Source organism: Ranitomeya variabilis, chromosome 1 (assembly GCF_051348905.1).
Source record: "Ranitomeya variabilis isolate aRanVar5 chromosome 1, aRanVar5.hap1, whole genome shotgun sequence".
Lineage (NCBI taxonomy): Eukaryota > Metazoa > Chordata > Amphibia > Anura > Dendrobatidae > Ranitomeya > Ranitomeya variabilis.
In genome coordinates, this window is record NC_135232.1 from 864,974,133 (window position 1) to 865,000,852 (window position 26,720).

Consider the following 26,720-nt stretch of genomic DNA (forward strand, 5'->3'; position numbering starts at 1 on the left):
TTCTGGATCTATCCTATGTATCGGGGCATTATTCCCTGATACCTGGGACAGATCCATACCATTAACATTACAGCACAGCACTGTCATTTCAGTAAGTGAAGGCTGTGAGATCTCACCGTGATAAGGATACAATATATCCAGGTCCCCAGATCACCATCAAAAAGCCTGTTCTGTGTTCTGCCCTTTTATGGGGGTGTTTTTTCCTGTCTGACTTTGCCTTCTTTTGACTGGGCATCTTCCTACAGGGGGAAAAGTAAACGCCACCACAGAAGAATCTCTTAAAACCCCCTTGGTTGAAGGTGAAATTAGCATTTTAGATGTGTAAAGTAAAAGAGAAGCGAAAAACTACATTTTATTCAGCTGTCCAGCCACTATATCATAAGGTAGCCAGTTTAACATGCAAAAATTTTGAAAGGTTCTCTTTAAATTTTATTAAAAGTATTCTCACTCTTAGGAAAATCAGCTGTGACGTGGTTAAGAAAGCTGGAAGGTGCTAAGCACTTCTTCTTTTTGCCTTCAGCAACCTTATCCCTGCATACCAACACAGATTGTAGGTCCTGTTATTTCATGCAGGGTGTCCTCAAGCAGGGTCAGAGTTGATGCATAACGTGCAGCAGGGACTATAAATATTTGCTGCGTAAATTCAACCTGCCACTATTATCCTTGTATGATATCCTAAGCAATGGTTTCCCAATATTCATAAGCTAGTTGTAACACCTTTTGTGCATTTAGAGCAAACAAATGTGCAGTGTAATGGAGGAATCAAAATCTCAGATTGTTTGCAGCAGGACAATTGCTTGCATCCCGATCCTTATAGTAAAAGACCTAGCTTTGTTGAAGAGTAAGCACAGCTTTCTTTCAGTAGCACATTTTATGAATTACGATGATTTATGAGGTGTACACACTCTTTTGACCTCTACCACCACATCCAAAAATAGAAGTGTGTTTGAGCTGTAATTCAGTGCTACGTACACTTTTTATTGAATACAATATTTGAAAAGTTTGTGTCAACTTTTTCCTGATCTTTGGAAACCAAAGGTTCACTATGGTTGTGCCAAGACCTGTACTGGAAAATACATGCTCAGAGATTCCTGTAAGAAATGGAGTGAACGTGGAGATTGGTCTTGGACAGAAGTGCACTGTTTCAACTCAAACTTGTGCGCCTCCTGCTCCCCAACAGTCGTCTTTCCTTGCGCCAGAGCCAGTTGTGACCAAAGATCATTCACCTTCCAAGGCACTTCTAAGGTAGTGTATTTGCTTTATCACATATCCACTTCCTAAAATTTGTAGTCTGATTCTGTAACCAGCATACCCTGATCCTAAATTCATTACCTATTTTACGTTCACATTATGCTCTTACCCTGTACTGCAGGAATAGCAGATATGGGAATGCATCCATATAGATTTTTTTTTTTACAAGGTAAATGCCAAAAGGTTACCTTTTCGGTATTCTCTAGGGCTAGGCTAAGATTCCTAGCCTGCCATGCTTTCCTATACAGAGGTATTTCACAAAAGAAAATATATATTTTAGCCTATGGATGACCTATACCACTGCGTGCCTTTACGATGACATATGTCAAGACCTTCTGTTAGGAATATATGTCTAGAAATGTTCCCAATGCAAACCTCTTACTGAATGCTTAGACCTGATGTGAACAGTGCTTTATATGTACTCTATTCGCTCCCTAAAATGTTTTTTATTTTATGAAACTTGTGATTTATTAATGCCTGGAATTTCTGCTTAGGCATGAGAGCATGGGCAGCTCTGGAGAACAGACTTCTGTCATAAATGCTTCTTCTTTTCATTCACATATTTCTTTGGCTCAAACAAGGTATAAATATTTAAACTATTCTAATATTAAACTGAAGTTTTGCTATTATGGACTATACAGATTTCAGCCTATTGATGGCATATCGTTAAATGGTCAGCAGACTTTTAATAAATCAAAATTACAAGCAAATATAAGAAACTGTAATGTATCTTATCAGACAATTCTGCTTTTTTTCTTCACTTATGAGCCATTTCTTCCCCTCCCTCTTTCTCCTGAACTCACTATTCACTAATGCAAATCTGTCTTGATCAAAATAAAATTTTTCTTCTTTTTTCCTCCACCCCATCCTTCCCCGCTGTCCGCAATATTTTCCGGAATTGGAGTAGGTGTCCTCCATAGTTCGAGCGTGCGCAATGCAATCTTTTCTCGGTCACGCGCAGTATGCTTTGCCCATCTGCGGGCAAAGCCGAAAAGCATTACTGCACATGCGCCGGCGCACTATGTTTTGGAAATATTTCTCTGTGTTCCGGGACATAGTGCGCTGGCGCATGCGCAGTAATGCTTTTCAACTTTGCCTGCAGATGGGCAAAGCATACTGCGCGTGCGCGAGACAAGATTGCATTGCGCACACGCGAACTATGGAGGACACCTACTCCAATTCCGGAAAATATTGCGGACAGCGGGGAAGGATGGGATAGAGGAAAATAGAACAAACACCGCCCATCGGACCGAAAACAGGGCATTTACATAGCCTGCCAAATTCAGGTGACAGATTCCCTTTAACTAAAACAGGAGAGCTGACCACTGCTGTTTAAATGGGTTGTCCATTCAAAACTGTTAAGTCTGCAGTCAGTCTGTGTGACTGCAGGCTTATGAATCCCCAGCACACGCAATGTGGGGATTTGCCGGTTTCAGACCAGGGAATGGAGGGTATGTGCTAGTTATATGTACCCCAGGCCTCGCTCTCCCTACACTTGTACGGAGCAAGGCCGCACCCTCTACTGTGATATGCCCATTGTTCGTGTGCGTCACTGGTCGGAGCACGTCCTCTGCTCAGTACAAGTGTATGGAGCGAGGCCACTCCCAATGGCCTTATGTATAACTCCTACATACCCTCCAGTGCCTGGTCTGAAACCGGTGAATCCCCGCAGCACACAGTGCATACGCTGGGAGTATTCAGAAGTCTGCAGTCACACAGAGTGACCGGTGAATCCCTGCAGCGCACCATGCATACACTGGGAGTATTCAGAAGTCTGCAGTCACACAGAGTGACCGGTGAATCTCCGCAGCGCACCATGCATACACTGGGAGTATTCAGAAGTCTGCAGTCACACAGAGTGACCGGTGAATCTCTGCAGCGCACCATGCATACACTGGGAGTATTCAGAAGTCTGCAGTCACACAGAGTGACCGGTGAATCTCCGCAGTGTACCATGCTTACGCTGGGAGTATTCAGAAGTCTGCAATCACACAGAGTGACCGGTGAATCTCCGCAGTGTACCATGCTTACGCTGGGAGTATTCAGAAGTCTGCAATCACACAGAGTGACCGGTGAATCCCTGCAGTGCACCATGCTTACGCTGGGAGTATTCAGAAGTCTGCAGTCACACAGAGTGACCGGTGAATCCCTGCAGTGCACCATGCTTACGCTGGGAGTATTCAGAAGTCTGCAGGTGAATCCCTGCAAGCGCACCATGCTTACGCTGGGAGTATTCAGAAGTCTGCAGTCACACAGAGTGACCGGTGAATCCCTGTAGCGCACCATGCATAAGCTGGGAGTATTCAGAAGTCTGCAGTTACACAAAGTGACCGGTGAATCCCTGCAGCGCACCATGCATACACTGGCAGTACTCAGAAGTCTGCAGTCACACAGAGTGACCGGTGAATCTCCGCAGTGTACCATGCTTACGCTGGGAGTATTCAGAAGTCTGCAGTCACACAGAGTGACCGGTGAATCTCCGCAGTGCACCATGCTTACGCTGGGAGTATTCAGAAGTCTGCAGTCACACAGAGTGACCGGTGAATCCCTGCAGTGCACCATGCTTACGTTGGGAGTATTCAGAAGTCTGCAGTCACACAGTGACCGGTGAATCTCTGCAGTGTACCATGCTTACGCTGGGAGTATTCAGAAGTCTGCAGTCACACAGGGTGACCGGTGAATCTCCGCAGTGTACCATGCTTACGCTGGGAGTATTCAGAAGTCTGCAGTCACACAGAGTGACTGGTGAATCTCCGCAGTGCACCATGCTTACGCTGGGAGTATTCAGAAGTCTGCAGTCACACAGAGTGACCGGTGAATCCCCGCAGTGCACCATGCTTACGCTGGGAGTATTCAGAAGTCTGCAGTCACACAGAGTGACCGGTGAATCCCCGCAGTGCACCATGCTTACGCTGGGAGTATTCAGAAGTCTGCAGTCACACAGAGTGACCGGTGAATCTCCGCAGCGCACCATGCTTACGCTGGGAGTATTCAGAAGTCTGCAGTCACACAGGGTGACCGGTGAATCTCCGCAGTGTACCATGCTTACGCTGGGAGTATTCAGAAGTCTGCAGTCACACAGAGTGACTGGTGAATCTCCGCAGTGCACCATGCTTACGCTGGGAGTATTCAGAAGTCTGCAGTCACACAGAGTGACCGGTGAATCCCCGCAGTACACCATGCTTACGTTGGGAGCATTCAGAAGTCTGCAGTCACACAGAGTGACCGGTGAATCCCCGCAGTGCACCATGCTTACGCTGGGAGTATTCAGAAGTCTGCAGTCACACAGAGTGACCGGTGAATCCCCGCAGTGCACCATGCTTACGCTGGGAGTATTCAGAAGTCTGCAGTCACACAGAGTGACCGGTGAATCCCCGCAGTGCACCATGCTTACGCTGGGAGTATTCAGAAGTCTGCAGTCACACAGAGTGACCGGTGAATCCCCGCAGTGCACCATGCTTACGCTGGGAGTATTCAGAAGTCTGCAGTCACACAGAGTGTCCGGTGAATCCCCGCAGTGCACCATGCTTATGCTGGGAGTATTCAAAAGTCTGCAGTCACACAGAGTGAATACAGAGTTATTGATTTTGAACAGACAACCCCTTGTAAGCATCCCATCCAGCTTATCTAATTTCCATAGCTCCTGATATTTTTAGGATATGTAAATGCATTGCACTAAGAAGGCTTAGCTATTATGGGACTTTTCTGATAATGCAAGGTATGCCAGCAAGTTCCAAAAACTAGTCTGTTATGGTAACTCCTTCAGTGCTGTAACAAATCAGCTCTATATTATGGCATTCAGAAATAGTCATCATAAACGCGACTGCCAGTGTAAAACCTAGTGGTGCAAGCAGATTTATTAATCTCCTTTATCTCTTTACCCTGGTGTAGTTCTCCAGGTATGCGGCCGCTTTTCCACATCTTTATAGTGTGACTTACGTTAGACGACCTCATATAATTATGTATGACAGACCTTTAATGCTACTAGCAGGTAGCTTACCGTACTTTGTTCCTTCCTTGTAATGTTTATTGCTAATCTGACAAGAATTTGCTAGGAAGGGCCGGTTGAACTTTTAACTTATTGTTACATTTTCTCTTAAATCTTTTGTTCTCACTGCTCTTTGTCTCTTTCTGTCCTGTAAGTACTTGTGTGAAAAAAGATTTAATGCAAAATCCTCTGGACAAACTGCCAAAATCCGCTCCCTGTCCTCCTCCAACACTTGCACCACTTACAGTGCAGAATTGGAAAAGCAAAACCAGTGCAGCTGCTGCAGTGTCTGCTATTGTGGGTGCACAGGCAAGGTATTGGTCCACTGCTTCTCATGTGATGTATGATCGTTACTTATAAGGCGACTAACTGGTTTGTTTGAGTTGTAAGGCTATGTTCACACTGCCTTTTTGCAGAAGCCAAAACCTGCTCTTAGCAGCAAATTGTTGCTTTGAAAATGCCTGTTTTACTGCACGTTCTTTTTGGGGGGGCAGCAGATTACTTGTGTAATTTGTCTACAGTACATGTTTCATAAAGTTAGTTTTATTCAGTAAATGGTGCAAAAAAATGCTTACTGTTTTTTGCAGCAATTTTGCACTTTCTATCAGTGAAAAAACACTGCAAAAACTGAATGACTTGACATGCTGCCGATTTAAAAAAAAAAAAAAAGTTTGCATGTGACCTTCTAAAATCTCATAGCTTGTAAAAAGCTTTTAATTAGCATAAATAAACCCAATGAAAAATGCTACATGTGAACATAATCTAAGGGTCATATATGAACACTTAGTACTGTTCACCAGCCATGTTGTGCATTGTATTCCATTACACATGACTGGGGGCCACAATGTAACCCACAAAGTAAAGCCAATTGTTTCCTGCTAAAACTCAGGTGACTGCCTTTCTATTAATAGAAATATTAGTGGAAGACCGCCATACATATGGCTGAATATTTTTATTTTAAATTGCTACATGTGCCTGATTCCTGTCATAATTCTGTTGGTACATATCCACTATTGTTAATAACATGCATGGAAAGCCCAACAAACAGGCCCTCCATGCATGTGTTGTGACGATGAAACAGCCGCGACACATGCAGCTGCGGCACTGATCAGCTGATCAGCGATCCAGGAAGCCGGGTTCCCGATGTAGCTTCTTCGGTAAGCGCTATAGCTTGCTGAATAAGGAGGGACCGGAACACATTCGCTCATCTCTAGTTATGAAGCGACAGAACACTCCTATTTATACACTTAAAAACTGAAAGAATGGAGTAAAACAGTCTGTCTATAGTAAGTACAAACATCTTTGTTACATTATACAACAACATTTTTTAAAATTTCTATCAAAATGAATAGTAGTACAAAGAAATTAAGGTAGATCATGAAAGACTCAGGTAAAACAAGTCCAGGGTGAACACATAGCCCTGTAGTGTAAAGATCGGGGGAGAATAGTGTTCCTGAAAAAGTCTGTCCAGATTAATAACTATGTAAGTACACCTTTCAGAGGTCGAGAATAAAGTGAGAACTGGTTCTTACCCATGTGGATCCCCTGTGTGACTCAAGACTCCCAGCCCTAACGCCCTCTCGATCCTCGGGGGCTGTGTATTGTTGTATATTGTAACAATTCAGATGTTTGCACTTACTAGAGACAGATTATATTTGTAGTATATGTAGTAGAGATGAACAAAAAATGCCACCGATTCTGGTCTGATGTCCCGTTCTTTTGTCCTTGGTAGCTGGACCAGGGCAGGGTGTTGATTTCTGCACCACTATCCTCTGCCTGGCATCCTGGGCGCCTGTGCTGCTTCCTCGGCTGCCACAATGCCACACCAGCACAGTTTGAATCTTTCCTCACATCTAAAATATAGTAACTGTAAATATAGTATTTCATCAGTTTGGTTTTGCATTCCTTTATCCACTTTGGGAACCTTTTTTTAATTCTTTCAATAAATACAGTGTCTTGTTCTCATCAAAGGCTTTTTTTATGATTGACTATGCTCTTCTTTTATTTCCTCTTCTCTCCTCCTTCTCAGACTGTCTGACCCTTTTGTCTATCATTCTCTCTTGGACGCTCTTCTCATAGAACCTGTCATTAAGCAACCTTTTCCAAGTGCAAAAATAGGAAGGAGATCCACTGGTTTAATGGGAAGTGTACAAGTGGTGAGGTAAAGTGTATATACTCATAACAGCTTGAAATGGATTAATCAAAAGCTAGGTATTTGCAATCAGGAAAGTGAAGAGTGTGCACAGGTAATAGAGCAAGCCTCCCAGTAATATGACCGCCGTTCATTACATTTCTGCCACTTTTCTCATATGCTTGTGATTGGTGTCCTAGAAGAGTAGGAGTAATTTGCCACAACTCTCTGGCTATGGTACTTGAGACAGTTTCCAATCCAGTTACATTCTAAAATAGCAATGCATGACCCAGTAACATGTTAGATTGTGAGACTAGGCAACAATTTGGTGCCACAGAGTCACATACAAAAATCACTCCAAAACATAATATCAATCAGGAGAAATATGTTGGAGTATAGTGGTTTAAAATTTTTTGTTGTTAAACAACATAGCCAGAAGTTATAAAAATGTATAAGCAAGACATACAGACAGATATAGCACTCCAGAGACAACTGCTTTTAAAGCCTCCTAGTGCAAATGAGTGTACCATTAGCCAGGGGAGTGTAAAATACCAAGGGAATTACCATATATAATTAGATATAAATATGCAACATGCCAGTAGTGTATAAATAAGCAGGTGCCCTCAATGGTCAGAAAGTATGTGTAGAAAAATCACCACATCTTACCCTGCAATGGAGGAAAGAATTCAGGAGATCAGAAAATCGGGTGAGTGAATCCCCATCCCCAACGCGCGTTTCGCATGGATATTATCCTTGCTTTCTCAAGGGGGGTGTATAGATATAGTGCCCCAAAGGACCTTTAAGTAACCATGGCGAATGGATCTAGTTTACAAAGCGGCAGACAAGGGGGGGGGGAGGAACATTATCATTTGGCCAAATACAAATGCAAGGCATTTCGGTTACAACTGCCGAAATGCCTCGCTTTCGTATTTTATTATTACTGCATATGTTGTTGCTATGACCAGAAGCACCAAAAAGCCTACAGCTCTTTAACATTTTACAACCTAAAAAATCTTATGTTAACTGTGACCCTTCTTAAATCGAAAGGAGACATCTGCCTGCTCCCTGACATCTGTGATTTTCCAGATATTTTTAAATAAATCGGGGCAAGGTTGCAAAACATCAGAAGAATAAATAACAGGTTTAACAGCTTGGTATGCATAACCTGTTCTGTAAAAAATACCTTGCTAGTTGATATCTGTTAATATTACTGTTGTGTCTCACGAAGAAGCTCGGATCTACAAAGCCTCTGGTCTGGATAAGCCGGTCTTGCGCATGGGAGGCACATGCTGCTACAGATCACTTATTTTAGCCTGCAGAAGCCTGTGGGAACCTGAAACAGCGGTTACTGGTCATGGTGCCTGCATCTCCCCCTCCCCTTACTTATCTTCTTTATACTATATTTGATGAACTGATGTTTGGATAGTGCCAAGCCTGACTTCCTAAAATTTAACAGAACTAAGCTTAACACATAGATCCTGGAACAGAACCAGAGATCAGAACGTATGTGTGTGTGGGGGGCTTGGAAATTGCCTGTTATCCAATAGTTTTGCCTTATTCATCAAACAGCATGTCACGTTCACAAAATGTGTGAACACTGTACAAAAGTTGCATAGTGAGGCCTTTCTGAACACCTTTTTTTTTTTTTTTAAAGGTTTGGATACTTTTTCACCCAAAAAATAAATATAAAGGGTATTATATAAATAAGGGCTTGATGGAATTCAATTAAATTACCGTACCTCTAAACTTGCAGGGCTTATTTGAAGAATTTGACAATGACTTTGACATGCAAAAGCCAAACAGTGTGTAATATACTGCTAGGATTGCATTATTTTCACACTCTTTGCACTTCTCACGTGATACACATTTCTCACACTTGTGTTCACATGCCATCCTCCCTCTCTTCTGCCTCTTTCAATTGAGACCATTGATAGAAGCAGAAGAGAAAGCGGTTTGCACATGATTCTGTGTGCAAATTGCTTATGAAGCCAGCATGTGAAGGTGCGGAGAGTGCGAAAACAGCCAAATCCTGACTGTAACCTAACATCAGCCAAACCCTCCAATGATGACAGAGGTGTCCAACTGTGGCTCTCTCATGGAGAACACTCGACAAAGAGGAAGTAAAAATTTTTTAAAAATATATATATAAAAGTTTAAAAATCGCCCCTCTTTCCCCATTTTAAAATACAGAAATGTAAAAATGGGAAACAAATAAACATATTTAGTATTTTCATATGTGTAAAAGTTTGGTCTATGAAAATATCACATTTGCCTGATTCTATAACAGAGAATAGAATTCCCTAATGCAAATGTAAAAGAGTATGCCCAAACAGCCAAATATGTTTTACACACGTATACACTTCTACCTATGCACTTACACACAGATATACACTTCTACCTATGCACTTACACACACATACACTTCTACCTATGCACTTACAAACACATATACACTTCTACCTATGCACTTACACACAGATATACACTTCTACCTATGCACTTACACACACATATACACTTCTACCTATGCACTTACACACATATACACTTCTACTTATGCACTTACACATACATATACACTTCTACCTATGCACTTACACACGTATACACTTCTACCTATGCACTTACACACGTATACACTTCTACCTATGTACTTACACACACATATACACTTCTACTTATGCACTTACACATACATATACACTTCTACCTATGCACTTACACACGTATACACTTCTACCTATGTACTTACACACACATATACACTTCTACCTATGCACTTACACACGTATACACTTCTACCTATGTACTTACACACACATATACACTTCTACCTATGCACTTACACACGTATACACTTCTACCTATGCACTTACACACACACATATACACTTCTACCTATTCACTTACACACAGATATACACTTCTACCTATGCACTTACACACGTATACACTTCTACCTATGCACTTACACACACGTATACACTTCTACCTATGCACTTACACACACGTATACACTTCTTCCTATGCACTTACACACACGTATACACTTCTACCTATGCACTTAGACACACGTATACACTTCTACCTATGCACTTACACACGCGTATACACTTCTAACTATGCACTTACACGCACACACACACACACTTCTACCTATTGACTCACACACATATACAAAAAAAAGGTTGCACTCTATCGTGCTAAAGCATGTCAAAGTGAAATATATGAAACATGAATAGCAATACGGCTTTTGAATATTATTTGGCCAAATTTTGTTCAGTGTCATTTTTTTCATAATATTCAAAACCGTATTGTAATACTCTATTACATACACAAACATCTTACATAACACGCATAGATTTCCAACTATATGCCCAAACATTGGGGTGCTTTTACATGCAGATATACATAGGCACACCTTTATACATCCACATTCACCAGTACACTTGGCTAATATTTCTCAGTATTGTGCTCAGCCTCAGCTCAGGAATGGGGTGGCCAGCCAGAAGTGACTAAGACAGGCCACTTTGGTGTACATCTGTGCAGCTTTCTGAATGACCGCATCAAAGCGCTAACCTGCTCCTATATATCTGCATCACAGGTCAGGCTATCATCCGAAGGCATTCTCCCATCGCTGCCCACAAGCTTGAAGCTTCTCGCCACTGGGTGGAAGCAACACCAGACACACTGTGCAAATCCACTGACTTCACGTCATGGCGTGTACTGTGTGGGTGCGTCTGTGGTACTCTGATGTGGCTGGGATTTTGTTTTTAAACGTACAGTGCCATCTAGCAGCTGCTAAAGCAGCAGGCAACCGGGCTGCCCTAAACAGCCACTGGAGGACCAGCCTGCCCCTGCTTGGATAAAGCAATGCTGTACTAAGTAGCAAAGGTACTAGAGTAGTGGAAACTTGGATATAGCAGATCTGAGTAGCAGTACTGGAGTTGTGGCATTTGGATGTAAAAGGTTTGAGCAGCGGAGTAGGAGTAGAGGGAAAACCATCAGGAATGACAACTACTTGAATACTCAGGCGGTGGTCATGGTTTATTGGCAAATAATGACAAACTTTATGTTGTTTGCAATAAACCAATGAATATATTACTATAAGATTTTACTTAGTTTGCTTGTTGATTTTCATAACTGTACATGCGGTATAATGAATAGTGAACAGCAGTAGAACTAGATTGATGTTCCTGACAAGTGAATGTGTCCATTATTTTTCGCCCTAAAGTATTCTCTGTTGAATAATCTCTGCTCCTTTCCATCCGTGAAGATTTTCAGTCGTAACCAAAATATTGTCTATTTATTATAATACTTACCATTTTTTACCAACAGTGATTTGCTGGAGTCTGCACCAACTACTGGGATTGCTGGAGCATCCTCAAAGATTATGCCTGCTTCCTACAACCCTACACCGTCTGCGTACAAGCCTACTGGTTCAACCTCTGCAGCCAAGCCGGGAGGCTGGCAGCCAGGTAGCTGAATCTGATGAGGAATTAATAATCATTGCTAAGACGACAAATATTACAGTTGCAAACAATGTCTACTGATTAACTACTGCAGTCTCAAAACTTTTTCAACCCCCCAATAGATTCCCCTATAAAAGCGCATATTTGTATATCATTGCCTTGCACAATATAAGGTCAGGTTCAAACGGTCATATTTCATAGTCCGTGCATGGACTGCAATGCCAGAGCCGACCGTGAGTCTCCTAACCCAAATGGAAATCCACAAGGGCCATTCTAACCCTGCCAAAAGGATACAAAAATATGTAAAAGGCTATGAATGTTCCTAGAAATAAAGGTTCAAGCATAGTTGACTAGCTCAAAGTTAAAGTAAAACTGACTTCACTACCTGGACGGGGTACACAGAGGAAGCGATCACCGGCTGTCACCAGATACCAGGAGGCAGGAGGTTAAAAGCTTTTTAGGTGACTGCAAAAGACCTGCAGCAAGATTTGGTGGCAGCAGGCACTGAGGTTTGTTAGCACACTAGAGCACCTACTAAACGTGAATGTCTCCGTGCCTGAACTCCATGATGTACACCTTTACTGACGCAAAAGCACTAGAGAAGTCTGTACTAATCTGCTCTGAGCTGTAAGTAAGCCAGTGCAATTGCTGCCAATGCAAATGTAATCGTAAGCATAGATAAGTCACTTGTCCAGCTACATTTTACAGTGTCCAGCTTTGATTTCAGGTTTAGAACATAGCTGAACTAAAGTGGGTACATAGAAGAGCGACCGAGGTTATTGTACCAAGACAGAATGGCATTCTGCAACCTTTGGGTTATTCAGTTTGTAAAAACTAAAGCTTAGGGGCAATCTTATTACAATGTACAAATATGTGGGGATAGTATAGGGATCTTTCTACTGATCTTTTAACACCTATGCCTGCAATGATGACTAGGGGGCATACTCTACATCTAGTGCAAAGAGGTTCAATCATAAGCAAATGCAGATTCTTTACTGTAAGAGCAGTGAGATTATGGAACTCTGTCACATGATATTATAATAGCTGATTAACTACAAAATGTCAAGGAGGGCCTGGATGCCTTTCTTGGAAAAATATAATATTACAAATTATTTTACTAGATCCTGTGATGAGACCTTGATCCAGGGAGCTAATCTGATTGCCGTAGGTCGAGTCGAAAAGGAATTCCCCCCCCTAATATGGGATAATTATCATCTGCCTCATGGGGTTTTGGCCTTCATCTGGATCATGTTGGGTTATAGGTTGAATCCAATTTCTACTTTCAATCTTTAAGACTATGAAAGGGACATTGGTTTCAAACATACTGAAGTCCACCAAGGCTTAGTTTCCAAGGTTCTGGAGGATTCTGGAGAATCTATCTCTTGATTTGAAAATCATAGAAGATCTCTTGGAATTAGAATAAGGCGAATGTAGTACACAAACTAAATTGAGGACTATTAGTGAACAGAAGGCCATTGTCCATGAGGAATGGGCTGAGATTCCTCAGGCACGCTGCCTGAAGTTAGTATTTGCTATATCACACAGAGTGCTTAGTGCTGAAGCCGCCTGTTGTTAATTTCTTACCAACATATGTAGTACTGGTACTTCATATGCTGGCTCCTTAACTTTGATGTGGGCTCACACTCCAACCCGCATATTTTCCAGCAGATGATGGCTAATTTAATCAGCCATCTTGTGCCTTTTAACAGCTGCGGGTGGAGCAGAGCTCTGCCCATGGCTGTTAACCTGTTAAATGCCATTGTCTCTGACAGTGGCATTTAACACATGCCAGAAGAGGGAGCGCATCATTAAACTTGCCCATTATGCGATTTTGGTGCGTCAGTGAGTTGCCACTACAGTTGAGGGTCTGTTGAAGACCCTCCCATGCTTGTCATGACAATTCTCTTGTGAAAGCTGGTGTTCATAAGAGATTGTGAATGTTGCTATGTATAGCACAAGCGAGCAGATGATCGCAGCTTCCAGTCTCCTAAGGGGACTATTAAATACATTAAAGAGTGAAAAAAAAAAAGTTTTTAAAAATATGAAAAAACTAAAACAAACACGAGTTGAAATCGCCCTCCTTTATTCCCATTAAAAATAAAACCATTAAAAGCACATATTTTGAATCATTGCATTTGTAAAAGTACTAGTTATCAAAATATCAAGTAAATTAATTAGATGGTTAAATGACATAACAAGAAAAAAATCAAATCTTCAGAATTACGTTTTTTTTAGCCGCCAAAGCATTGCAATAAAATGCAACAAAAGGTGATGAAAATATCATGCCTACCCCAAAACTGGTATCGGTAAAAAATTATCCTCTCAGGGTGCAAAAAATAGGCCCTCACACAGCCCCATAGTCCATCAATTTAAAGCACTAAGGGTCTTGGAAAATGGAACTACAAGCAAAAAAGTGGTGAAAAAAAGAAATTTGTGTGTATTACTACGTGTGTGTGTGTGTGTGTGTGTGTGTGTGTGTATGTGTATATATATATATATATATATATATATATATATATATATATATAATATGTATTATTATTATTATTACTCTCCTAAATATGTGTGTATGGATAGAAAATTAAAGTTATGGCTCTTGGAAGACTAAGAGTAAAAAAACGTAAAATTGCCTAGGGTGATGGGTTAAAGGTCTGAATAATTCTGAGGTTGCAGTAGTCCGTAAAAGTGGCATTTTGTGTTGAATTTGGAGAAACCTCCTGTTATATTATTGTGTTGAGCTATTTGCATTGTTTGTTTGTTTTTTTGCAAAGAGCAGAAAGTTTGTGTATTTTGCTAATAAACATAGCTTGCAGTTGGGGGTTGAATAATCTGGATTGCAGCTGTAGTTCCCGTTCTCTTTTTAAACCTGCATATAAACGACAGTGAGTACATACAGTATATAAAATATGTAGTAGATGCTAGACAGAATGTTAGTGCTGCAGTAATGTAGTTTTACCTCTAGATGGTGCCATGTTACTTTGAAAAGACTCGTATGCAAGTGCATATGGTAGGTAAAGACTTGTCTGTGCCCAAAATATATTTCTCATGAATACAAACTAAGCTTGGTGTATGATATTATTAATGAATCAGATAATACAACACATATTATGCATGCACCAAGACTATGCTATTAATTACCTGCTCATAAATTCCCCTCCTTATTGATGAAAGCCGGTTACTAAAAGTAGGTCAGTCTTAGTTTGTCTATGCCTATTAAAATGTTCTTTCCTTGAATTTTTAAGCGATCTATGAAAATGTGGTAGCTAAGTTTGAGGGTTTTTTTTAACTGTTTTACGCTTCTAATATAAAGTACTTCCATCTCGTAAAGGTCTGTCATTTGCATAATCATCAGATCTGACAATTGTCTTTTAGAAGAGTAAAGAATAAAGGCTAGATATAGCCAGAACTTGTACACCGTCCTTCCACTTCTCATGCAACTACAAAGGGATGTGTGTCCCAGGAAAACCTAATTAGTGTGTGGCATGCATTCAAGTTTTCCAGAGGTGGGGGGGCTCTTGGCTGGAGAGTAAAAGACCAGTTGGTCAGAAGTGCAGAACATGAACATCTGATGTGCCTGAACCTTTTAACCTCTGTAATTAATATAAGATTTTTGTGCTTGGGGTTCAGACAGTCAGATCATTCACCTTGGGCAGTACCAAGTTCTCCCTTGTTCATGAGTCCTAATCCTGCCAATTCATTCCAAACCCCCCTCATTTTAGAGAAACAGCGTTTTATGTCAATTGTCCTCAAATTACAGGCTAGATTAGAGCGAAACACAGATATGGGGAAATGAACAGGATTATTTGAAACTGTACAAATAGTTTTCCTTCACCCAGAGCGATACGTGGGGAATGGCTACATTTATATTCCTATTCAGGCCGATACAGTTACTCTGAAGCCATAGAGCTAACACACACTGGCAGTCTAGACAACTTGTGTGCATTATTTAGCATTTTTGGGAAATGCACAGTTTGTGCATCTCAGTTCAGCGGATACACTGTGTCACTTACAAGGTGCATTTGACTCCAGCTTTGATGTACGTCCTGTCACAGGCAATTATGCAAGTCTTCTCTTTTTCACTTGTGTCCTATTGAAACTCATAGCAAGAAAGATTTACTAACTTGAAAGTATCTACATACAGTTTAGGTCACAAACTGACCTTATCCTGGAATTATAGTACCTACATCTTTACATATTCTATAAGCAAGGGAAAATGAAAATAGGAGCTATAAGGAACTCTAAAAGGTAACGTGGTGCATAAGCAGACAGGCTTCCTCAGATAAATGGTGCCAGCAGGTTGGTCTTCTGTAAGGTGACTACACCTCAGGCAAACTTTAGCTGAACCTAAATCTGTCCAGACTTTCATCTTACAGCGGAATTAAGGATTGGCCACGTTTTTCAAAAGCATATTTTTGAGTATTTATGCATTCGTTTTGGGTTCTCTCGTCACGATTTTCCAAAAATGCTGACAAATCGCCACATTTTCAGAAAATTGTGGAAACACAACCTTTAAAGGGAGTCGACACAAAATAAGAATTCAAAGCAAGCAGAGGTGCCCCATTGGCAGTGCTGAGCAGCTCAGTGCACCCTCCACCAACTTGTTTTCCATCTATTTCCACTCTCCTCTAGCTCATGTAAGGCCAGAGCTATCAATCAGGAATGATTTTTGAAGAAGATCATGCAAAACATGTAGATGTGAGGGTGCACCGAGATATTTCCTTGCAATATGGTGACACCTAGTACTTGTGCTGGAGTTGAACAGTTATTTGTGCCAACAGACTCCCTTTCAGCCAAAAACATTTCTAGAATTCAACCTTTCCTTTCTACTCTACAAAAACTTACTGTTTCCCTTATTCATTCCCGTCTGGACTATTGTAACTCTCTCTCTCTCATGTGACGACTACTGGAACCTGCAGAGCTGAATCCTGACATCGCAGCTTCTGAATTCTCACAGCGAATGCACTGCACACTTTTAGGATTATCCCTTGCCAGTGGACAGTCATGTCAGCACAAGCATGCGATTTGTATACCTCTGGGCACATTCCGACTAGACGTGCCCGGCCTCGCTTAGTTCATTTTCATTGACGGAGGCCACACATGTCTAGTCAGCACGTGACCGCATGTATGTAAATCGCCAGCATGAGAGAATCCTGACAGCGTGCAGGGCGCACTGTGAGAAGTCAGAAGTCTGCAGTCACAAAGAATGACTGCAGACTCATCACAAACCTGGACATCCCCTTTAATGCTCCTAGCATAAATAAAAACATGAGTTAGTCAGTATCACAAATAACATTTACATCCAGGTACCTTATAGATGACGCCATCTCTGGAGTCGATCTCCTCCTTTTCTTCATCTTGTCCAGACCCCATGATGAGTTTTCTCATCCACAGCCGTCTCTGCAGACTTCCATCTTCTCCGCTCTTTTGCAGAAAATTTCCACATGATGCCCTTAAAGATACAAGTGTCATTATAATGCTCCTGAGTTAAAAATTGCCCCTCACTATATTGTCTGCACAAAATATGACCCCCACACTGTCCCTCTTATGGTACATGCTCTTCACACTGACCTCTCCTTTCCATACCGGCCCCCTCTTCACACTGTCCTCATACTGTGTCCCCCCCTATAGGGCCCAGTGTTTATACTGTACTCTCTCATCACACTCCCCCTCCTTGGTATACTATCCCCTCCTGGCTGTGCCCTTACACTGTCCCCCCATGCTACGCCCCCACTACTGTTTCTATTCTGTGCCCTCTCACTTTTCTCCCCCATACTGTCTCCTCACTCCATTCCACCTCCATCATTGCCCATTCCACCACATCCATCATTTCCTCATCCCCCTCCATCCCAATTATTGCACTCTCCCTGTCAGCCCCATCATTGCCCTCGCCTCTCCTCCCCGTACACACACAAAACCATTTACGTCTCTGCACATTCACCCGCAGCGCTACACATGCACGCACAAACACACACACACACACACACACACATATTGCGTACAGTATAATGGCCGCACCTAGTTACTCCTGCACACGCGGCTCTGCTCCGTACAGCTTGTACACACGCGGCTCTGCTCCTTACACCTCGTACACATGCGGCTCTGCTCCGTACATATGCGGCTCCGCTCTGTACACCTCGTACACACACGACTCCACTCCATACACCTTCCACACACGGCTCCACTCCGTACACCTCGTACACACCCAACTTCGCTCCGTACACCTCATACACACACGGCTCCGCTCTGTACACCTCATACACACACGGCTCCACTCTGTACTCCTCATACACACACGGCTCCACTCTGTACACCTCGTACACACACGGCTCCGCTCTGTACACCTCGTACACACACGGCTCCGCTCTGTACACCTCGTACACACACGGCTCCGCTCTGTACACCTCGTACACACACGGCTCCGCTCTGTACACCTCGTACACACACGGCTCCGCTCTGTACACCTCGTACACACACGGCTCCGCTCTGTACACCTCGTACACACACGGCTCCGCTCTGTACACATCGTACACACACGGCTCCGCTCTGTACACCTCGTACACACACGGCTCCGCTCTGTACACCTCGTACACACACGGCTCCGCTCTGTACACCTCGTACACACACGGCTCCGCTCTGTACACCTCATACACACACGGCTCCGCTCTGTACACCTCATACACACACGGCTCCGCTCTGTACACCTCATACACACACGGCTCCGCTCTGTACACCTCACACACACGGCTCCGCTCTGTACACCTCGTACACACACGGCTCCGCTCTGTACACCTCGTACACACACGGCTCCGCTCTGTACACCTCGTACACACACGGCTCCGCTCTGTACACCTCGTACACACACGGCTCCGCTCTGCACACCTCGTACACACACGGCTCCGCTCTGTACACCTCTTACACACACGGCTCCGCTCTGTACACCTCACACACACGGCTCCGCTCTGTACACCTCGTACACACACGGCTCCGCTCTGTACACCTCGCGCACACACGGCTCCGCTCCATGCACCTTGCACAAACCCAGCTCTGCTCCATACACCTTATAGACACACATGACTCCACTCCATACACCTTGCACACACTGCTCCACTCCGTACACACCCAGCTCTGCTCTGTACACCTCATACACACACGGCTCTGCTCCATACACCTTGCACACACCCAGTTCCGCTCCATACACCTCGTACACACACACGGCTCCGCTCCGTACACACCCAGCTCTGCTCCATACACCTTGCACACGGCTTCCGCTCTGTACACCTCATACACACACAGCTCTGCTACATCCACACAAACCACTCCTGACCCCACACAAAACCTTACCCTCGTCCAGCACCATGAGAACCAGCAGAGTCCTGCACTACACGAAGGCCCTTGATCATGTGACTCCTGACTCCTCCCCTCCTGTGACCTCATCACAGGTCCTGTGCGCACAGAGCAGCGGCAATAACAGCTGTGGTGTGCGGCTCTCTGCGGTGAAGGCTGGAGGGGCTCTGCTGTGGGGTAATTAGGCCACTGGGATTAGACGCGCAGCACTTTCTCTGAGCCGGCTGTCAATTTGACAGCCAGCTCAGAGAACAGGACTATCTAAGTGTGGGGGCGGCAGAATGCAGCCGACGAGGAGCCTCCTTGGACCGCCGCCGCATCATCAGACGGCCCGCTGGCGCCCCCCTGTCGGCTGCGCCCGGGGCACATGCCCCGGCTGCCACCCCCCCCCCGGATACGCCACTGGAGCATGCTCTGATCCAATTAGCCAGATCCGCTTGTCGGATCCATCCAAAAAACGAATCCGTTGCATCAGTTTTTCACAATCTGCGACAGATCCATCGAGCCAACGGATTGTGACTGACTGCAAAAAAAAAAACTGATGTGTGAAAGGGGGCCTTACTCCACTTTTATGGCATAAATTGTGGTGAATTTGGGATCTGAGCTTGGCTATGCCCCTCCTGTCAAAGCATCACCCACGTTTCGGCATCTGGCTGGGATAGAAATTCAAAAAGTCACCAAAATGTTTGCGCAGCTCCCAGCTCATCAAAAAGTTTGCAGCATTTTAAAGTTTACCAGTAGAATTCTGGCTAAAATGTTTGTATCAGAGCCTATATCTTTAAAATTCTTCATACTGGACCTAGACCTACTCCATGGAAACTATACAATCCTACATTTACTGCTAAACGTATCTGTATTTGTCATACTCCTTCACCCATAAATACCGAGTTATCTGATAAATGTGCCAATAGACATTTGCATGCTTCGCTTTTATGCTCATTATTCATAGAACCATCTGTTTTTAGGGGTTAGTTACTGGACTAGGAGTGTCGAGATTTTTCTCATTCTGTAAATATTTTCCAGACACCTTGGAAAGCAATATAGTATTATTATAAGATACTTGGGCTAGGCTGGGTGTCGCTCACTTTATATGCATTCTTTTTATTTATCAAAGTAAATGACATAAATATTATACCAAAGTATGCATGTTGGTTTTCTTTTACATTCATTTAGGCTATTAAAGAACATCTCCTTTTTATTGATGAGAAAAAGCTTTACAAAGACTTCTCTTAAAAGGTTGTCTCTTGTTAATGCTAAAATGTACGGTGGCTTCTAAAAATCACTAAAATTGACAAATCTCCCGGCCCACATGGGATACACCCAGAGTACTGCAGGAACTAAGTACAGTCATTGATAGACCATTATTTTTAATCTTTAAAGAGTCCATAATAACAGGGTCTGTACCACAGGACTGGCGTATAGCAAATGTGGTGCCAATATTCAAAAAGGGGACAAAAACTGAACTTGGAAATTATAGGACAGTAAGCTTGACCTCTACTGTGGGTAAAATCCTGGAGGGCATTCTAAGGGATGCTATGCTGGAGTATCTGAAGAGGAATAACTTCATGACCCAATATCAGCACGGGTTTACTAGGGACCGTTCATGTCAGACTAATTTGATCAGCTTCTATGAAGAGGTAAGTTCCGGACTGGACCAAGGGAACCCAGTGGAGTAGTGTATGTGGACTTTTCAAAAGTTTTTGATACGGTGCCACACAAAAGGTTGATACATAAAATGAGAATAATTAGGATAGTGAAAATGTGTAAGTGGGTTAAGAGCTGGCTCAGGGATAGAAAACAAAGGGTGTTATTAATGGAGCACACTCGGACTGGGTCGCAGTTAGCAGTGGGGTACCACAGGGGTCAGTATTGGGCCCTCTTCTTTTTAACATATTTATTAATGACCTTGTAGGGGGCATACAAAGTAGAATTTCAATATTTGCAGATGACACTAAACTCTGCAGGGTAATCAATATAGAGGAGGACAATTTTATATTACAGGATGATTTACTGTATTTTTTGGACTATAACACGCACTTTTTCCCCCCAAAAAATGTGAGGAAAATGGGGGGTGCGTCTTATAGTCGTAATGCAGGCTTACCGGCAGTGGTGTGGTGGCGGCGGCAGAGGTGCGGCGGCGGCAGAGGTGCGGGGATGATGAGTGGTATGGCGTGAGCAGGGTCCCTTCCACAGGTGAGGTGACGCAGCGGCCCGGTATCCAATGTGAGCAGCAGAGCCGGCTTAATCACCGGTTTCTCGGTGGCGGCGGACATCTTCCTGAGGCCGCTCGTGCGCAGATGGAGTGCTCTGCTTCCCGGGGTTTCAGGAAAATGGCCGCGTGTGCGCAGATAGAGATCGCGGCGGCCATTTTCCTGAAGCCAAGTTCGCAGATTTAGATCTCGGCTTCAGGAAAATGGCCGCTGCGATCTCCATCTGCGCACGCCGCCGCCACCGAGAAACCGGTGATTAACCCGGCTCTGCTGCTCACATTGGATACCGGGCTGCTGTGTCACCTCACCTGTGGAAGGGACCCTGCTCACCCCATGCCCCTCATTATCCCCGCACCTTTGCCATCGCCACACCACTGCTGCAACCCCCCCATGGACACCAGGCTGTGGTGTCGCCCACCTAAGCAGGAAGGGACCCTGCTCAGGTGCACGCCGTACCGCATCACCCCACCTCTGCCGACACCATACCTCCTGTGACCCTGCTCTGCCACCGCCAGCCCTCAGGTAAGATACTGTAAATTTGGACAATAAGACGGACCCCCATCTTATAAAAAATCTTTTTTTCTGCAATTTTCACCCCAAATTTGGGGTGCGTCTTATGGTCCAGTGCGTCTTATAGTCCAAAAAAATACGGTATGTAAACTAGAAGTTTGGGCTGATAAATGGCAAATGAGCTTTAATGGGGATAAATGTAAGGTCATGCACTTGGGCAGTAGTAATAAGATGTATAACTATGTGCTTAATTGTAAAACACTGGGCAAAACCGTCAATGAAAAAGACCTGGGTGTATGGGTGGACGACAAACTCACATTTAGTGGCCAGTGTCAGGCAGCTGCTACAAAGGCAAATAAAATAATGGGATGTATTAAAAGAGGCATAGATGCTCATGAGGAGAACATAATTTTACCTCTATACAAGTCACTAGTTCGACCACACTTAGAATACTGTGTACAGTTCTGGTCTCCGGTGTATAAGAAAGACATAGCTGAACTAGAGCGGGTGCAGAGAAGAGCGACCAAGGTTATTAGAGGACTGGGGGGTCTGCAATACCAAGATAGGTTATTACACTTGGGGCTATTTAGTTTGGAAAAACGAAGACTAAGGGGTGATCTTATTTTAATGTATAAATATATGAGGGGACAGTACAAAGACCTTTCTGATGATCTTTTTAATCATAGACCTGGGACAGGGACAAGGGGGCATCCTCTATGTCTGGAGGAAAGAAGGTTTAAGCATAATAACAGACGCGGATTCTTTACTGTAAGAGCAGTGAGACTATGGAACTCTCTGCCGTATGATGTTGTAATGAGTGATTCATTACTTAAATTTAAGAGGGGACTGGATGCCTTTCTCGAAAAGTATAATGTTACAGGTTATACATACTAGTTTCCTTGTTAGGGCATTGATCCAGGGAACTAGTCTGATTGCCGTATGTGGAGTTAGGAAGGAATTTTTTTTCCCCAATGTGGAGCTTACTCTTTGCCACATGGGTTTTTTTGCATTCCTCTGGATGTTAGGGCATGTTAGGTTAGTTGAGTAGGTTGTTTTCCATTGATACCTATAGGGCTATATGGTACTGTGATACTAGCAGGTCTACACTTATTTGCTCATATTGTTGTATTGTTTTGATCTGTGAACCATGTACATATAACTAATTGTTTCTGTATACTAAGCACATTGTATATGGTTATACCACAGGCCATTATATTGTATTGTATGACCATGCTGGAGTAGTTGGGGATGTGGGTTGTCACTCTTTTCCTACATTATCATATTAGGATATGACTTGGGTACAAGATTTGTGCTGTTGCTGCACTTTTAATGTTTTTATCCGTTTTTCTGTGTGATGTATCTTTTTGTGTGTTGCATTATTTTTTGTAAAAGCTTACTAATAAAAGATTTTGTATTTTTTACATATGGTTGTGGTGCTCCCTTCCGTGTGGACTTGATCTTTTTCTATGGGTTAAGTTGGCATGTTAGGTTAGGCTATGGGTTGAACTAGATGGAGTTAGTCTTCCTTCAACCCTAATAACTATGTTACTATGTAAAATTGCAAAGTACTAAACTAAAATAAACAACTTTGCAATTTTTAGTTATGAAAAATCAACAATATGCTCCAGAACAGAAGTATTTTTTTATTTTACAATTTCCTGTTTGTGTTCTAGGTTATCAGCCACTTCTGTGGTCTAACGTGCCGCTCTTTCAAGTGGTTTACAACAGAGCTTGTAAGTGCTTCTCTGAAGCTATGTAAAATAAAGCGCATAGAGTATGGCACCTCGTGTGATACATTTTGACAAATTAGTATACAAAATATAAGTACCAAACAAGTTGCTCGCCCCTAAATTGTTGTTAAAGGCTCCGTTACAGGGTAAAGGGAACCTGTCATTTCCTGACGTGCCTTCCTTTCCCCAAAGGTTTTTCAGACTATCCAGCAAGCAAGAGTAGAAACGTGTGTTTATATAGTAGAAAAAAAAATACTAAAATAGATACTGTCTCTAGAATAGAAAATTAATCATCAGTCCAGAGGTAAAATAAGATGCTTGTTTATTCATACAGTGTATTAAAAGGTTACATGTTTCAGGGATCTATTGACCTTCATCATGCTAAAAAGAAAATGTCTTATTTTCGGTCTGATGAAGAGGAGCAGATCTTCGAAACATGGAACCTTTTTAAGTCATTGTATAGGATTTATAAAATTGCATCTTTTACCCTATCTCTGGACTGACTCTACACTCTGTTGGAGTGACAACAACAATTTTAAGATCTTTCTATTCTACCATATATGTAACTGCCCTGAAACTCTCCAAACCACTGGAGTGTACGGTTATTTCCTGGCACGGTCAGCTCCAGTGCAATTCTAATCCTGTAAAGGCAAAGCTGCCTCTGCTTAGGCCTGTTTCACACGTCAGTGGCTCCGGTACGTGTGGTGACCGTTTTCTCACGTACCGGAGACACTGACTCATAGACACATTAAAATAAATGTGTCTCTGCACATGTCAGCGTGTTTTCACGGACCGTGTGTCCGTTTGAAAAACACAGAGACATGTCAGTGTTCGTGGGAGCGCACGGATCCATTAAAGTCAATGGGTCCATGTAAAACACGTACCGCACACGGATGCTGTCTGTGTGCCGTCCGTGTGCCGTGCAGGAGACAGCGCTACAGTAAGCGCTGTCCCCCCAGCTTGTGGTGCTGAAGCCGCCATTCATTTCTTCTCTCCAGCAGCGTTCGCTGGAGAGAAGGAATGAAAAATCAATGTTTTTTATTATTTTTGTCTTTAAAATAAAGATCCTTGTCACCTCACCCCTCCCACCCCCTGTGCGCCCGCCCGCTGGAAATAAAATACTCACCCAGCTCCCTCGATGCTTCCTCTCAGCGCCGCAGCTTGTCCTGTATGAGCGGTCACGTGGTGCCGCTCATTACAGTGATGAATATGCGGCTCCACCTCCCATCACTGTAATGAGCGGTACCACGTGACCGCTCATATAGGACAAGCTGCGACGCTGAGAGGAAGCATCAAGGGACCTGGGTGAGTATTTTATTTCCAGCGGGCGGGCGCACAGGGGGTGGGAGGGGGTTGGTTACCGGGAACTTTATTTAAAAAAAAATAAAAAAACAATGATTTTTCATTCCTTCTCTCCAGCGAACGCTGCTGGAGAGAAGAAATGAATGGCGGCTTCAGCACCCAAAGCAGGGGACAGCGCTTACTGTAGCGCTGTCTCCTGCATGGTCCGTGTGGTACCCAGTTGGCACACGGGCGGCACACGGCTGCCGCACGTGTGCCACACTGATGTGCCACGTGAGCACACGGACACGGATAACTCCGGTACCGGAATTATCTGGACGTGTGAGACTGACCTTACAGAGCGTGCACAGTTTGGGCCAGTGGAGAAATAATGTCACTGATCTGAAATCCCAAATAAATACACACACACACACACACACACACACACACACACACACACACACACACACACACACACACACACACACACACACAGTGAGACAACCCCACAACCCCTTTACTGACACTCATTGTGAAATGGAATTCAGATCGGCTCAATTTTTCAGGTCCTGCATCAGTAACTGCTAAGACTGCTGCATTTTTCAACAGATTTTCTTTTCGGCAGCCACTGCAATGAAAAGGTAGTATTACATGCCGGCTATTGACATGAATGGCTGACCTTGTCATGCTTGAACAGGCAGAGACAGAAGCTTTTCCTTGCAGCTTGGGTACTATGGGGCACCTGGGTCCTCACTCTGCTGGTGCAGTATCTCTTTGATCGCTTCACATCACATTTAAGTTTGAAAATTGCAACATTTTCAAAATTTTTGCCAAATTTCTGTTTTTTTTTTTTTCATAAATGCAAATCATATCGAAGAAATTTTACCACTATCATGAAGTACAATATGTCACGAAAAAACAGTCTCCAAATCACCGGGATCCGTTGAAGTGTTCCAGAGTTATAACCTCATAAAGTGACAGTTGTCAGAATTGTAAAAATTGGCCTGGTCATGAAGCAGCCAAGCAAAAATTTCTAAAAGTAGAAGTTTTGGATGTTCGGTCTATATATCTTTTTTTTTCTATAGTTCAGTATAAACTGTATTTCGAAGTCTAGCAGGGGGCAATCCGATTCCGTTATTGACAGTTAATGACAGTCTTCCCTGTATGACTGTACCTACTTAGACAGCGGTCAGTCACTTAGCAGCGCCACCTACTGGACTCTTCAGCATTACAAGGTATAAAATGTAAGTTACACTAAATCTATTCCCACAACACTGTGTCAATCTCTTTAGCTCCTCCTGCTCTGTCTCTGTGTGTGGTAATTAAAGTATTGGGTACAGAAAAAAGAATTAAGCAGCATAGTAACGGTGTGCCTCTGATTGTCCCTAGCAGACATGGTAGGTGTGTTGAAGTTACTGTTGAAAATAAAAGCTCAATAAAGACGATGCAAAACCAGGCAAGAACTCCGACTCCTGTTTCCTAATCTGCCAGTTGTAGAACACATGCTTTATTCATTTTGTCTTTGTCCTGATTTATTTTTTCAGTCCGTGACAACAAGCCACAGGAATGTATCTTGTCATAACTGATACAAACTGACTTCACCAAGCAAAGCCCATTGTGAGACAAGTGCTGGTGATTTGTAAATGTCAGCCATTCAACTAATATGCCTCCAGCCTGAAACCAAATGTCTTACTGTAAGAGGGTGGGGTAGAAAATAATAGAAAGTTAAATATTAAATGGTAAAGAGAAACATGATATTTGTTTGGAGAAGGTGCTATTAACAGATTTGTCAGGAAAACTATG

At 43.2% G+C, this 26,720-nt stretch overlaps 1 protein-coding gene across 1 annotated transcript in view; it reads left to right on the forward strand.

Annotated features, from left to right (window-relative positions):
* The window catches only part of PDLIM5 (PDZ and LIM domain 5), a 320,904-nt gene that overhangs the window by 244,684 nt on the left and 49,500 nt on the right, over positions 1-26,720 (forward strand). The window contains exons 11-15 of the mRNA XM_077277339.1: positions 1,039-1,245; positions 1,746-1,832; positions 5,395-5,553; positions 7,269-7,400; positions 11,709-11,848. Of these exons, the coding sequence (XP_077133454.1) occupies positions 1,039-1,245; positions 1,746-1,832; positions 5,395-5,553; positions 7,269-7,400; positions 11,709-11,848 (725 nt within the window). The remainder of the gene's footprint in view (positions 1-1,038; positions 1,246-1,745; positions 1,833-5,394; positions 5,554-7,268; positions 7,401-11,708; positions 11,849-26,720) is intronic.